Consider the following 16,048-nt stretch of genomic DNA (forward strand, 5'->3'; position numbering starts at 1 on the left):
TCACTAGTTTGCAACTGGAAAATCAGTTTATAGTTGTTAAGCTAAAGCAGGACTTGAGAAGAAATTCACATTTGTAGATTGCCTACTAGGAGCCAGGCATGGTGCCAGGTACTTTGCACATATAATCTCATCTAACCCCCATGAGGTAAGTGGTTTTATCATTTCTCTTTTACAGATTAAAAATGTGAGACTCAGATTCACACAGCCATTGACAGAACTGGGATTCAAAGAGATTTCCATGCCTCAAACGTTCATGATTGTTCCAGGATTCAACATACCTTCCTCCAATGATGACTGGAAAATAATTTAGGACATTTAACTTATTTTTTGGATTTATGTCCTCCATTATTCGGCAGAAAAAATCGCTGGCAAAATATAACTACCTTTAACTTACTTTAACATAAGATCCAAAGAAATGGGGAGCAGTAAGATGAAGACATTAAAATTCATGAGTGACACTGTAAACTTGATCCTCTTATCATGATTAATTCAAATGTACCGTATTCCCAAAGAGCTGGTGCACCGTGTTTCACAAGAAACGAAGGTCAAAACTCAGAAGGCTGAAGCACCAATGTCCTTAGAATCCTGTGGTGGGGGAAACAGATATATAGAATATAGTCAGATGATTTAATTGTGTTCTTTTATTCTCAGATTGTGGTGATTAAGTCAGGTTGACCCAGAATCATTTTCACTCCTTTATTTGTTTGAAAACATCACTTTCACTGGTGGTCTTTAATTAAGCTCCCAAGAATTCGAAAACGTGCCCCGTATCTCATCTAGAACAAGTGTCTGGAGTTCTCCATCACAAATAGTTTAACCTCTAGAAAATCCACTGTCCCATGCCCCTCACAGAACTGTTTTGGGGTTCCCTCCTTCTTGGCATGGAGCCTTGGGGAACTGCCGTTAGGAAAGAGAAAACAGTAAACTAAAGCTTTTTCTTTTATCCAAAAGTACAGTGCAGAGGTACTTTAAGAATAGGAGAAAGTCTTTCTGCTAAGCCTTTTTCAACAAAGCATTAATATTTATTAACTTGCACTCTGTTATAGAATGAATGTTTTATGATCAAAAATGCGTAACAGCAAAATGGGAATTTTAACCACAAGCAACCTACTCTTCCAGTGATAAAAGAACTCAGGATGGGGTTAGCCAACCACTCTCTCTGTAGTTCAGGGGGTACTCTCATTCACTCATCTAGACAAAGGGGTAATTGAACACTGCTCCATGTGATTACTGGAAACAATAATCACAAATTTATAGGCTTCCTTTATAAATGAGAGCCATCTAGAATAAGCTGTGAATTAATGGTATATTAATGGTATATTAACAAATAGGGACATTTATTAAAAGGTCTGAAAGATATTTCAAAAGCTCAGAATTACCCATTTTAAATTTAGATTAGATCAATTCCCAAACAATTCAGATAAGAGGGGGTTTTTATTTTTCAACTTTTAATAAAAGCATGTCTGTCTCAAGTCTTTTGAATTAATCCATTCACTATTCATTGAGTAGATTCTGTTTGCCAGGCATACAGAAATGTGGGGTTTTGAATCAGCATCAAGGTGTAAAATATGGCTTTTATGAGATCTTTTCTACTGATGCTGTCTTTACTGAATCACTTTGTAATTCCTTTAGCAAACTACTTTGCTAAATTCCTTTAGCAAACTACAGCTTTGCCTGATGAGTTATTATATACTTAAAATGAACAAGTGCATCTCAACTCTATAATTAATGTATACACTGCATAAAGGCACAGAAATAAAAGTCCCTTAGCATTTATTTCTGTCTTGTCAATTTCAGTGATACAGTACAGAAATAACTGTATGGACACCGTGTAACAGTGAGTTGGTTAAATGTTCCTTTTCATAGTCTTGAGTGAAATTTCTGCCTAAATGTTTTAGGAGTAGGTTTCCAACACGTCATCTTGTTTCCATTGTGTCTAAGCAGTTTGGGAAAGGGGAATGAATAAGCATAGATTTTGGAATCAGGCAGACCTGGTTGTGATTTCTGGTTCTGAGCGTGGTAAACTCTTGTAAAACCTACTTAATCTCCATCTCTGTTCCTTCATCTACAAAATAAACATAACATCTACTTTGCAGGATTGTTGCAAGGAGTATAGATAATGTATATAAAGCAACTGGCGCACAATAGGTTTTGTTTTTCTTTTCAGATCAAAAGTCTGAAAGACCATACTAAGGATTGTTCTGTTTCAGGTAGTCTGATTCACCATGAAATTAAAATAACACAACAAAAATTTAAGACGAGATGAACAATGTGAACCTGATTTTTATTTATATCATGATACAGTTATTTTACATTCAGCATTTCCACTTAAGGTGTCTAATAAGACACCTTAAGGTGTCTTAAGGTCTGTTTAAATAACAGACCTTCAGATTGCTGAATGGGCTTGACAAAGAAGATCACCCCTGACCCCATTCTCCACCCTCCACTCCCCATCCTCCACTGTACTCCAGAATCATGGTTGCTCTTCTCTGCCTATTAGATGTATGGACATGAAGGAGAGGAGAAAGAAAGAAACAAAATAGCTAAATTTAAAAATTATTTTTGGTTCATCAGCATATAAACAGTCAACTTCAAAATGAAACAGACATTCACTTGCCAGTTTTTGAGTACAGTGAAAGCACAAACTCTCATTTCTGTATGAATCCAGAAAATTAATGGAATACTTACTGTAAATCTTGCTTCTACCCAAAACAGTATTAGGAGGAGGATGTAGACTATCCTTTCACTGTACCAAAGAATTGATTTCCCTTCTCTCTCTCTCATTCCTGTCTGTCTGGTTCTCCTTTTCATATTTTTCACTCTTTTCTCTGACTTTGCCCCTTTTTTTGAAATTCTGCAGGTTGTCCGGCCATATCAGACCATGTCCAACCCCATGAGCAAGCTCACTGTTCTCAACAGCATGCATTCTCATTTCATTCTGGCCGACAATGGGACCACCGGAAAGTATGGAGCAGAGGTGAAACTTAGGAGACAACTGGAAAAGCATATTTCACTCCAGAAGATAAATACAAGTAAGTCGGCTACTGTTCCCACTCAGCCTTCAAATAGGCTGAAAGTGAGAAAACTTGAGCAGATTTTGAACATAGATCACTTTCTACTGGGCCAGTGGTTAGAATTAGAGGAAGTCATCCAGAGGAGGATGATTGGAGGCGCAATAAGTGTTTACACAATTAGTGGACTCAAGCTCATTTATTATGTGTGAAAAATTCAACCCTGTCTGGGGTTTATAAATGCAGATAAGCTTTTCCTTCCAAACTTTTTTCTACATCTTTTACACAATACTCTAAGGAGGAAAAGCACCCTGGAGAAGTTTTTTTCTATTTATTAAGCTATTTTTGGTGGCTAAAGAAAAGAAAAAAAGAAAAAAAAAACAGGTTTTGATCTTAGCATAGATCTGGCTGTGCGAAGGCATTTCAAGGGAACTGACATTGTCTAAACTAAAGCATAATGTGTAACCATGTTGATGAAACTAATTCTGTCTCTTAATTTTATGTATGTATTCATTCACTGTCTCTAGATACCTATATATTTAGATATATGTGTGTATTTTTGGGTACCACATAATACTTAGCCCATAGTTACACTGAAATGATACTATTAAGTACTTATGTGTTCTATGCAGTATTTATCGTGTACACATTTAACTATGAGAAGGTAGCATTGTAAAAACAGCAACGCTCCCCAGCACACTCAGTGGCTTGCATTTAAATGTGGTAGAGGTATGAAAATAATCTACTGACCTTCCTCACAAAATAAAATTCAATTTGTTTTCACAAAGTAACACATGGCTTCGCGGCAGGCTCAAGCTTTCTGGTAATTGTATGTTCCATCAGGGAAACTTGGATTTAATTGATTAAACTTTCAAAGCCTGCAATTCCAAGTAACAAAAGATTCTCTTTGGCTTGATAAGCTTTCAAAAATTCAGTGTAATATGATTCAGCCTGTCCAAATGGCTTTTCTCATCTCCAGTCTTTTCTCTGCATCTGTCCCAAATGGATCTTGCTTGCTCTTGCCACCTTCCTCCCAGAGCTAGGATGTCCAACCTATCAGACCACAGCTTCTCTTTCCTGTACTCTCTTTTCTGGTTCCACGTTTTAGGAGCTACTGCTGTTTAAGCAGTCAAGTTTCATACCTTCATCTTTTTCACAGAGAATTCTGGAATAATAGATTTTGGTGTAGGCCTGAAGTCAACATTGTATTAGAAAACTCTCTTCTAAGAATCTTCAACTATCTTTGGAAAGAGAAAACACAGGATTACCCAAAGGTAAACATCTTTTGGGGAAAAAAGAGTAGAAAAGACTAGAAAATGCATCCAGAAACCAGCAGAGATCCAAAGTAACAAAGCACTGTAGCCAATGGGTGGTAGGTTTTGTTAAACTAAAATTGAATTTTATTATAATATTTGACAGGAAGGACAAAACTCATATCATTAATATTATCCATTTAGGTTTTTATAGGCTACAACATTACTTGTTTTACACCAGCAGGTTAAGAATGAGCCTAAATAGGAGTAACCTGAAAGCTGAAGAAGACGGGAGCAGGGTAGACAAAGAGCAAATGCAGGGTCAAGTTCAGTGCTCAACAGTGAAACCAAATTTGCCCAGACACACAAAGCATGCCATTGTGCCAGGTCCTGGTGGCAGCTGGGCCAGGTATTCGTTAGTGTTAGGAGAAGAGCTAGGTGTGCGGTTGTGTAAGTTTAAACACCCAGCTACGATGGTGCCAGCAGGAGTTAAAACCCAGCCAGGGCTCTGTCTGCCAAGCCCTGTGCCTTATAGGTGCCCAAGGAAAGGATATTCTTTTCTAATTAGTCATCCCAGAGGGGACATTGTTTTGTAACCTTTGTGCCTGGGGAAGCACCTGTCTCCAAAGCTCACAGAGTTGCTATGCGTGGGGATTGCCCTGAAGGGGAGGCTCATAGACAGTGGCCGGGCCTCTGTGAGGAGCAGAGCCCAGCAGCATAGAGTCCAGGAGAAGGCCAAGGCTGGTGGTCAGGGCATCAGGGATGCTGGAGGATCCAGGACCCCAGGCACATGCCTCATGCCACTCGTGTGACACTGGACCCTTGCGAGCACATCAGGGCAGGTAGTGGCATGCAAACACATTGCCAAGTGAAATCCCAGTCAAGGGTCTAGGGCGCAAAGTAGGGGATAAACACAGACCCAGGTTCCAAGCTGAAGCACCAGGTCAGAGAAGCTGGCTTGAGACTCCTAAAATGTTCCGAGTCCACAAACAGGATTAGGCCTCGGATCTGGGGCAGAGGCTGAGCCCCTAGGTTGGGTTAAGTGATAGTAGCTGGAACAGGATGGGGGCAGAGAGAGGCAAATAGTCATTGCAATCGTCATAATTTATAAACACAATTTTCCTCTTTGTTTTGGGGACTGTATTTGAGGCTTAATAGGAATTCACAGACTCCCATTCAGTGCAAATAATTAAATAAGAAGAAGAAGGTTAAAGATGCCCAGAGGAGATCCCTGAGGTCACAGGAAGTTACAAGCTCAGGGCCAAGAATTTGCCACAAGCTGTAGTGAATGATGCCATGCCTTAGCTCTTCTACCAGTTCTGTCCTTGAACTTAGTAGTGGGAGGGTGACCAACTTGTCCCAGTTTCCCAGGGACTTTCTCAGATTTAGCATTGAAAGTCCCATGTCCCTGGGCCACCTCCATCACAGGCAAATGGAGATTGCAGGTCGCCCTCCAAGTCAGACTCAGGAGTCATTAGTTCTACTTCTCTTTTTACTGCATTCACCCCACAAAGCAGGGAAGGAGCAGCGAGGGCCTCAGAGCTTAAGGAGTGGCCCAGGCTCCGGAAGTAGAGCAGGACCTTGAGATCTCCATTCAGTTAGCAGTAAAGCAAAGTGCCCACTGAGAACCTGGAAGTCTCCAGAATAGGACTGACTGAGAAAAAAGGAGGAAAAGTTGACCTGGTTAAAATAAGAAACAGCAGAACTAAGAACATAGACCTTTAATGTAACTCTCTGTTCTAATCTGAACACTATTTTTTTCTTTATATCATAATTAGTGATAATGTAATTCTTATTAAAATAAAATTTTATTCTATAACAATTCTAAAAATCTCACCTACTTCTTAATTTCCCTCTTCAAAAGTCTAAGAAATCTAAAATACAACAGGGGAACTCAATTTTGGGAAACCCCAGTTTAGCCTCCTGAAATTAGACCCTCCACCAGGATACCACAATAATACTATCACCACCTATTACACTTAGCACGACCCTGGAGGTGTCTGAATACACTCAGCATTTTACTCATTAAAGTGCCATTCCTCTTCATCACTTAGGGATGACATGCATACCATAGGATTCTTTCCACAAGTCTATTTCTTGCATAAATAGCATAATCTTCTGAAGGATATTTTCAAGAGACCTTTAAGCCCTTTCTCATCAACATGACAATTATGAATAATAAAATATTATAAGCACCAGCATCTTAGACTTTTCTCAGCACTCTGGCATCCATTATCTCAACTTTCCCCTCCCTCCACTCATTCTTGCTGTTAACAGTCCTTACTGAAGTGTTGTCATTGGTTACTGAAGGACTTCTTTGCTGTTAAAGGAGAATCCTTTCCGATGTGAGCCACTTAGGAACACTCTTCCATCTGAAATTTTCTAAACTTCAAATTTAACATGCAAAGCCTCAAACAATCCCCATCATGCCTTTAGCAAACAAATATTTCTTGAACTCCTATTATGTACCAGTCATGGTTAAGGTCTAGAAAAGCAGCAGTAGATAATTCATTGAGCTTACGTCAAGAGGGGCAGAGTAATAAGTAAATAAGTAAATAGGCAAATATATGTAGTAAGAGAGCTGTTAAAAATAAAGCAGAGGAAGGGTATATGTATGTGTCATGGGTACACATGTCTGCATGCATGCACATGTGTGTGATGGGAGGATAGTTTAGATGATTGGGTATGGTGTAATATATGAGCAGAGACCTGAATGAAGTGAGGGAGCCAGCTCTGAAAAGAGCATTCTGGAGGGAGTGAAAGCAGGAACAAAGACCCAGGTATTTGATGAAGAGTACGACCTTTGTAAAGAGTTGAATTTTATTCTGACTGAGTTTTGATCTGGCAAGTTATAGGATCTCCCTTGTGGTTTAAAACATCACTCTGCTGTTGTGTGTAGAGATCCAACTGACGCAGGGGGCAAGATTAAAAGCAGGTAGATGTTTCAGTAGGCTATTGCCGTAATGCAGGTGAGAGATGATAGTGTTTTGAATTAGGGTGACAGCAATAAAAGTAGTAAAAAGCGGTTGGATTCAAATTTATACATATCTGTTTTCTTAACTGATCTTTCTTTTAATGTGGTAAAATATATATAGCATAAAATTTATCAGTTTAACCCCCCCCCCGTTCAGTGCTATGAAGTACGTTTACATTGTTATGTAATCATCACCACTATCCATCCCCAGAACTTTTCATCATTCCAAACTGAAACTCTGTACACATTAAACACTTTTATTCCCTCCCTTCAGCCCCCGTAACCATGATTCAACTTCATGTCTTTATGAATTTGTTCTAGGTACCTCACATAAGTAGAATCATATGATATTGGTCCTAAGATACATTTTGAAGGTAGAACTCAAGAGAACTTGCTACTGAGTTGAGCATTCACGGGGAGGAATAGACACATCAAGGATGCTGAACAGTCATCCTTACAGACACCAGTATATTCTTCAAAGAATGGGGCTAGTGGGAGCCCCTAAGGAGTAAGTTTTTACAGAAAAGGGAGTTGAGGACTAATCTCTGGGGAGTTGAAACAAAGTCCTTGAGAAGGAGGGAGATGATGAGATTCAGTGCACAAATGAAGAACGTGGCCATAGGTAGAACAGGAAGAGTTTCATCCTGGGTAGCAGGAGGGAAGGCAGAGTTTATGTGCGCAGATGTAGGTGGGATGGAACATTTTCTGCTGGGAAGATCAGGTAGTTCTTTATAGATGCTTTCTATATCTGAAGAAAATAATACAGGAGGTCATTGGCTAAGAGTGTGGAAAGGGAAGAGGTGTAGAAGATTAGGGAGAAAATAGAAAAAACAAGTGTAGAGCCTGGGAGAGTGAGCTGACTAGGGAAATGTAAGACTGCCCACTTGATATTTGTCATAAATTTGCAGTGGCGTGAATCATCAGGGATGTGTGTTTTTTTCCAGGCATGTTCAGCTTGAGTAGTAGAATAGGCAGAGACTTGGGTTGAGAGCCTGTTGGGATTTTGCTAGGCAAGTAGAAAAGAGGAAGAGAGAGGCAAGGGAGTGAGGCTATGTGTACTCTTTATACCTATATCCCAGGAGTATTGTCAGTGTCTGGATGAAAGCAGTGCTTTCCCACCCACATCTGTGCCCATTCACGAGAACATAAAATCATTCATCTAAAAGATCAGAATAAGGTGCAGAGAAGTGATTAAGAGAATTATCAAAGGTGACCCACACCTTTAGTTAGTATTGCCAAGCATTACATATGTTAAGTTCAAACCATTTAAGTAAACAAAGGTTCATAATAAGCAGTTCCTCATATTTATTTTATTGTTGTTTACATATTCATATAAGTTGAATCAAGTTAGCACAATGCTGGGAACGTAGTAACTGTTCAATAAACACGTGTTACCTGAAAGACTGAATACCAAGGGACTGCTCCAGAAAGACTGAATACCAAGGGACTGCTCCAGAAAGTAACGTGTAAGTAGCCTGATGAACCTATAAAATCCCAAGCATATTTTCTGCATACATTTTTGCTTTTAAAAAATTTCCAAAAAAATTAGAGAATATTATAATAACCCCCGTAACTATCACCCAGACTCTATATTTATCAGCCTATAGCCAATCTTGTTTCCTTTATGTATATAACCACCTACATCTTCTTCCGGGTAGGTTTGAAAGAAATCCAAACAGTGTATCATTTCATCTATAACTATTTCAGCACCAAAGCATTTCTTTAACTTGCATAGGCCACATGCAAGGTAGATTTTTAAAGTATTTCCTTAACTTAGTAGCAACATAATGGAAAATACTGATCCAGGTATCCTTTAACAATTCTTTCAAAAAAATAAAAATTAAGAACTATGTTATCACATGTTAAAATTTATCTAAAATTTTGATAATCATTTTTTCTTGTCCCAAATTCTACACTAAGCTGGCCAAAAAATATTTAAAACAAATATTACCTTTCAGTTCTTAAAAAGGAAGATTAGAAAAATCCCCAGCAATTGTGGCTTTCTTGGAAGCGTTTGAAGGGAAGAACATAACTTTTGGGGAAAGGAAGGCTTTGCCTCTTGCCAGTGGTATAAGCTGAGAGAAACAGAGAGACCTGGGGGTTCAGATCTTCATGGCTCTGTGACCTTAGGTAAATTACCGTATTTCTCTCAGACTTTGTTTCTGTGTCTGTGAACCAGGGATGATAATTTTTCACAGTGTGGTGATTAAATGAGTCAACCTATGAAAGGATTCTGGCACGTGGCAATTCAGAAACACTGATTCCCTTCCTGCCTTCTCGGTGGCACAGCGGTCCGCTAGTGGGAAACCATGTTCTGTGTTGATATAGCCTGATGGGCTGCCATAGATTCCAACCTGAGATCCAGACCTTCATTCGAAGCCCATCAGAGTCTAGGATGTCTGTCAGAACATCTTTACCACAAAGCGAACCTGTCTCTGCTTGTTAGGGAAAAGCCATGGATCTCTGGGGTTACAGAAAGGGTCCAAAGAAAAAAATGAGACTCAAAATTATATTCTGAAACATATTATCAAGCCTCTATTAACATTACTTCTTAAAGAGTAGTTCATTTAAAGTCTTGATCATTGCAGCAATAAACAGAAAACTCATGTTTTTTCATTGTTGAAAATATATTCTAAACTGTAGTTGTTCCTCTTGCTTGAGTGAAGAATATAATGGAGAAAATTTCATATTTCTTTAGAGAGTCAAGCTATTCTAGTGTTTTGGAGCAATCATTATGAATGTCAGTTAAGTTTGCAGAGAACTCTGTTTGGTGGAGGTGTTAGAATTTGGGCTAAATGTGAATTGGTCCCGAATATATAAGATAAGATTTATATGTCAAGTTTAGATTTGGGCCAATATCAGATTTCCTTCTTATAATTTACTGTTTTGTTTAGAAAGGAGATTGGAAGAAGAGGACAGAAATCTAGTTTGTTTTGGGCTCTAATTGATGAAAGTGTTATACTCCGTTGTATTTGAATTTTATTTTAGGTTTGGCTAAATGCAAAGTTTTATTTGGATTACATATCTTAATTAATTTGTGAACATTAACTTTGTAGGAAATTTCATTATGAGGCTAGAATTTTCCAACTTTGTCATCTTCATATTATAAAGTGAAATCTATGTCAGACTAAATCTAGTCTAAGAGACTCTGTCCCCATGGTAGTCATTATAGATACACCCATTCTGCAGTACTAATGAATGGGGATGTCTGAGTAGGTTTAGATTTTTGTAACCATTGCTTTTGCCACTGTCAGGGTTTTCTTGAAAGAGAATTTGATGCTCTGCATTTTCTTTGCCCCAGAGTAACAACTGACATTTGAGCATAGCCTCATCTAATGAAGCCACAAAGAATACTTTCTCTAAAGCAGTAGATTAAAATCTGCTTGGCAGTTCTAAGCAAACAAGTAGCGGAAATGATCACAGAATTCATAAAACAATCAAATTTGGTATTTGAGGATATTGCTATTTAGAATTCTCTGGGAAAAAAGAACAGATGTTTTGTTATGCAGTCCCTAAGCCAGTACACCAATTTATATTTGTTTGTGTGCTTACTCACACAAACTAACAAAAAATAATAACGATAATAATGTCACCCAGTAGCACCGAATGTCATCCCTGATAAGTTATGCTTTATGATGGGAACAGATGTTTCTGATTTCCGCTGAGTTGTTTGGTGTAGGAGTCCCATTAACAGGCTAATCCATAGAGTGATAAAGTCTTATGGGTTCCAGGACATTTTATTTTAAAAAGATCATCTTTGTGATGTGACACTCATCAATTTACAGCATTTTGTTTCAGTGAAATTTCCATAATCAGAAAAAATACTCATGACTGTATCCTTGTTCCATTACCACCATTTTTTGGTGATAATTCTTAAACATGGCTGTGGTAGTTTTCAACTAAGGTGACACTGCGTCCCGTAGGAGGTATTTTAAAATATCAGAGGGGTTTGGTTGATACAATTTCTGGTGCTCCCAAATGACACAGAGAGGAGGAGGGAATGTTAATATTCTACCTTGTGCAGGACGGTTTCATATGCAGAATTGCCTGGACCAAATGCCAATCCATCCCCTAGGAAACACTACCCTGTATGTTTCCTTGAGTTTTGTTTTTCTTTTTTTTTTTCCCCAAATCTTTCCAATAGCCCACACCTGATGTGGCAGGGCCACACACTTCCAAGATACTCTGTCCTAGTCTAAAGACGTAGAAAAAGCAGCAATCGTGAGCCAGCAGTGAGATTTAAAATATTGAACAACCTGTGAAGACTTTAGTGTCCTCAATCCACATCATAGGCTGGATGTCAGCCCTGACATGTCCTTCAGATCCTAACATCCCTTGCTGTTGGGAAGTTCTCCCTTATATCCAACTTCGTTTGCTCTGAATCAGTTCTCTTCTGGGTGAGGACCAAAGTCATCGTCTGTGTTAGAGCTCTCAGCTTATTTGAAAACTGTAAATGGACTTGAATTGACCTTTCTGCCATAATGGCTGCAAGGAAGCTGTTTTTCATTTGAAGAGACACACTGACCTGCTTAACAGGCAGAACTGACTCAAGAAGTAAATCAGAATTTCCATTTCGGCAGCACCTGCTCTTAGCACCACTGCTTTGTATGTTTCAGGCTCAGTGACTCCAGAAATGTGCTCAATGCTGGGGGCTCTACTGTCAGAGTCCTTGATGTTCAGAGAAATCCTACAGTCCACCGTTATTAGCTGATTTGGGGGTAGAAACAGAAGCCCAGAAATGTGGTTGCTTTACCTGCAGGCCCCTGGAGAGCCTACTAACTAGAATTCATTGCCAAGGGAATATTTTAATAAACCAAGGTTCTAGGAGAATAAAGCGTTTGAAACTGAATACAAAGAGACCTCTAATGTTTAATCTATATATTACTGAGAATTATGTTGGAAATAAGGGAGCAGGGCAGTAATATAAATCTTGAGTGAATGAATAAATTCATGATGTAAAATGCCATAAAGCATTGCTTTTTAAAAATTCACATTTCATTTCTAGTATATGTCTCTCATTTCCCTGGACTGTAATAGACCCCTTATACATATTAGTAATTTTCTCTTGTTAAATTATGAAGCCAACTTACCCTGGAAATTTGACATAGATTATCTAAAGAATACTACTGACATCCTTACTATTAAATCCTTACTATTTACCAACCTCTCTGACACCAAAACTAGAGTTAATGTCATGCATAGTAAGTGCTCAATAAAGAGTTGCTGATTTGGCATGAAACAAATTTTAGTGATTTTGACCCAGTCATATTATTATAAGAAATGTGTGAATTTACAATTTCCAAAAAATTGCAAAAATATTTTAGCAACAGCAGCATTATTGAAATAAGCAGGTAGCTTCCTGGGAGGCTATTTTAAAGGATTGTAGTCATTTATATATAAATAAATAATTTGTATCATAAATACTACATAAATTATTTATTTTTATTATGACTGTTAAGTAAGTCTCATTTCTTTGTATTTATACCAAATACAGAGAGACGAAGCCTGAGTGTCAACAATAGCACAGAGAGGGAGGCATATGACAAAGGGAAGGTCTAAGGCATGAGTCACATCAGAGCTTCCTTGGAAAGTTTTCCATTTTGGAGTAAGTTGGATAGCCATACAGTAAGAGGTTAGAGTTGGCATGGAACCACCAGGTCCCTTGCCCACTATTGACATTGCAGACCTAGCGGGACACTTTTCCCACTGAGCCTTGTTACAGCTCAGGACCATTTTGCATTCATTAAGACACAGGTTCTGCTGCTGTAACAATGACTCAAAACAATGGATGCCTCAATGAGACAGGAGTTTATTCCTTATGCATGTGTTATTCTGAACATGAGTCCAGGCCTTTTGTGGTAGCCTCACAATGTTGAGGACTCAGATTTCTTCTTTCTTTTGCTCTGCACATCCCTGTTTTCATGGTCTGCGGGAACTCACTGTCACATCTACATTCTGCTCAGAAGGAATCAGGAAAAAGTCATAACCTGTTCCCTTAAAGGCACAATGAGGAAGTCATATACAGGATTTTGGCTTACATCCTATGTGCCAATATTTGGTCACATATTTACACCTAGCAAAAGGGGGATTCAAAAATGTAGTCTTTATCCTGGGCATACAGCTAAAATTCTATCACTATGAAGGAGGAAAATAGATATTAGGGTACAGCCAGCACTTTTTGCCACACCTTTCCAGCATAGCATTACAGATGGTTATTAAGAATTGGCTGGAGTTGGCACATGAGGTAAAACATACCTGCCATTCATAAATAAGGTACACCTACATGTTCTAGTGTGTTCATTGAGTAGCTTTGTCCGTAAATGACTCCTGTAGCATATGCTTCATATCATGCCCTTTCACTCTTCACGTGTGTGTTTCTTAGTGATATGTAGCTGAAGAGTCTTCCACTGGTTCTGGAAATTGTAATTTCCCCTTGAAATGGGCTTGAGACTAGCTGTCTAAAATTATATACATTACTTTAGACCATCCTGGTTTAGTTAACTTTTTAGGTTAACTCAAACAGATCCTCCTAGCCTCAAAGTAATTGCATAGGCTCTACTATGCATAATTTGTGCACATTCCATAATGGATCCATAGCCACATATTTTCTTGCACATCATTTGTTACCTTTAAATGCCTAAATATTAAAAATAAATAGAAGAGATTCAGTTCCGTGTTTCTGTGACATTGTACTTAATATTAATTTTTCAAAGATAAATCCTAGGAAATAATTCTCATGTGACCTACACAGGACTGTACTCTTGGTAACAGGCAGGAGAATGGAGATTGCTCGCCTCTCAAATCCTTCCTGAGGGGGAAAGGTTGTAACTGGGCCTTGGCCCAGTTGGGGAAAAAGGACGAGAAACCCATCTTAGGGAGTAAAAAAGCAACAGCGCATCCTCCGACTCTCCGACTCTGTTGAGGAAACGTTTGAGGAGACCTGGAAAGCAGATGCATTTGTGAGGGATTTAAGGCTGTTTTATACCAGTTATCCAGTTTGACATTCCTACATTTTATAACCCCTAAGTGATAAGTAATAATTTGGCAAGATACAGCTGAAAGGCTCTTGAAACCTTCTGAATGCCTATAAATATATAATTAAGAGTATTTCCTGACACAATTATAAAAAGATTAATTAGTAGAACTTCTCTTAACAAATGGTGAGCTGGGTCACCTTGTTTTAGAGACTGAGATACATGTGTATTACTGATCCAACCCTAGTTAGTTTTTCTTTTGATTTTAGCTTGTGTTCCTCAGTAAAACCAAAAAGATAGAGCTAAAAGCAGTTGGGGTTTCTTTTCTATCTTAAGTGAATAAAGCCTACGAGGATCTATTGCCGTACAGATTTAATGAAACCACAGGCCGGCACTTTAAAAATAAACCTTGCCTTTCCTCTCTGGGTATTCTTTGAATAGAACAGTTTCTTGGCCTTGTTTCTGTCTTGCCTATATCTTTTTCCCTCATCTTTTTATAGTACCAAACTCAGAGGTATTGTGACTTTTCCATTCAGACAAACTAAGTTTCTGTAGAAAATAGATTCAATGTTTAGAAACCCCATTAGAAAATAGTATAAATAAATTCAAAGAACAATTGGGAAAGCAAAGAAGATATTTGCAACCATGACAAAGAGCTTATTTACATAAAAAGCAAAGGGCATCTACAAATCCTAAAGGAGAATCCTGTAAGAAAATGGGCAAAGTATATCAACAGGAAAATCTTGGGGAAGAAAATACAAATGCTCAACTTCACTCAGAATTAAAGAAATGGGGCTTCCCTGGTGGCGCGGTGGTTGAGAGTCCGCCTGCCAATGCAAGGGACATGGGTTTGTGCCCCGGTCCGGGAAGATCCCACATGCAGCGGAGCGGCTAGGCCCGTGAGTCATGGCCGCTGAGCCTGCGCGTCCGGAGCCTATGCTCCGCAACGGGAGAGGCCACAACAGTGAGAGGCCCGCGTACCGCAAAAAAAAAAAAAAAAAAAATTAAAGAAATGAAAGCTAAGACAACAATGAAATTTTTTTAACCTATCAAATTGACAAAAAACAGAATTTAAAAATATCTGGTGTCAATAAGTGTGTATGGAAATCTGTACTGGAGGGTGTGCAAATACGGGCAACCTTATCTGGAAGATAATTTGGCTACCCCTATTAAATTTTAAATGCACATACCTTTTGGCCCTGTAATTTTACTTCTAGGGATTTATTTTATGCATATTTATTGCCATATTGTTTATGGTAATAAAAATGGAAATAATTCAAAGATTCACCAATAAGTGACTAATTAAATTATATGTAGACATACAGTGAAAGACTGTGAAGTTATTATAGATAATGCAATAGCTCTGTTTGGGCTCCTATTGAAAGATACCCAATGGTAGTTTTTATGTCCTTTTCTTAAGTTAAAGCCTATTGTACAACAGTAGAACTGTGTGTTTATGATCACATTTATGTTTTTTAAAATTATGTGTGTGTGTGTATATATGCTTACAAAATATCTTAAAGGACACAGATGAACAATTATAGCTTCTAGAGAATGAGACTTTTGAGGTAAGGGAAGTAAGATGAGAACTGACATTTTCCACTAAATACCTTTTAAAAACCTCTCAGTGTTGTTTTTTGACAATGACCAAATATAGCTTTTATAAAAGGAAGGAAGGAAGGGAAGGAGGGAGGGAGAGAGAAAAGGAGGGATGGAGAGAGGGAGAGAGGAGGAAGGATAGATGAAGGAAGAGAACTTTTTGGAAGTAGTCAGCCTATCCATGTTCAGTACTTTCTTCCCACAAGTGTATGTTTATCATTCTTGACCTGTGGGTAA

The 16,048-nt window shown here is 38.4% G+C and overlaps 1 protein-coding gene across 21 annotated transcripts in view; it reads left to right on the forward strand.

Moving 5' to 3' along the window:
- Positions 1-16,048, forward strand: part of TRPM3 (transient receptor potential cation channel subfamily M member 3) — a gene marked incomplete at its 5' end in the record, with an annotated part of 803,286 nt that overhangs the window by 573,727 nt on the left and 213,511 nt on the right. For all 21 annotated transcript variants that reach the window (XM_082843093.1, XM_082843094.1, XM_082843098.1 and 18 more), the window contains one exon: positions 2,861-3,032. In XM_082843093.1, the coding sequence (XP_082699219.1) occupies positions 2,861-3,032 (172 nt within the window). The remainder of the gene's footprint in view (positions 1-2,860; positions 3,033-16,048) is intronic.

Source organism: Leucopleurus acutus (assembly GCF_964270905.1).
Source record: "Leucopleurus acutus genome assembly, chromosome: 7".
Lineage (NCBI taxonomy): Eukaryota > Metazoa > Chordata > Mammalia > Artiodactyla > Delphinidae > Leucopleurus > Leucopleurus acutus.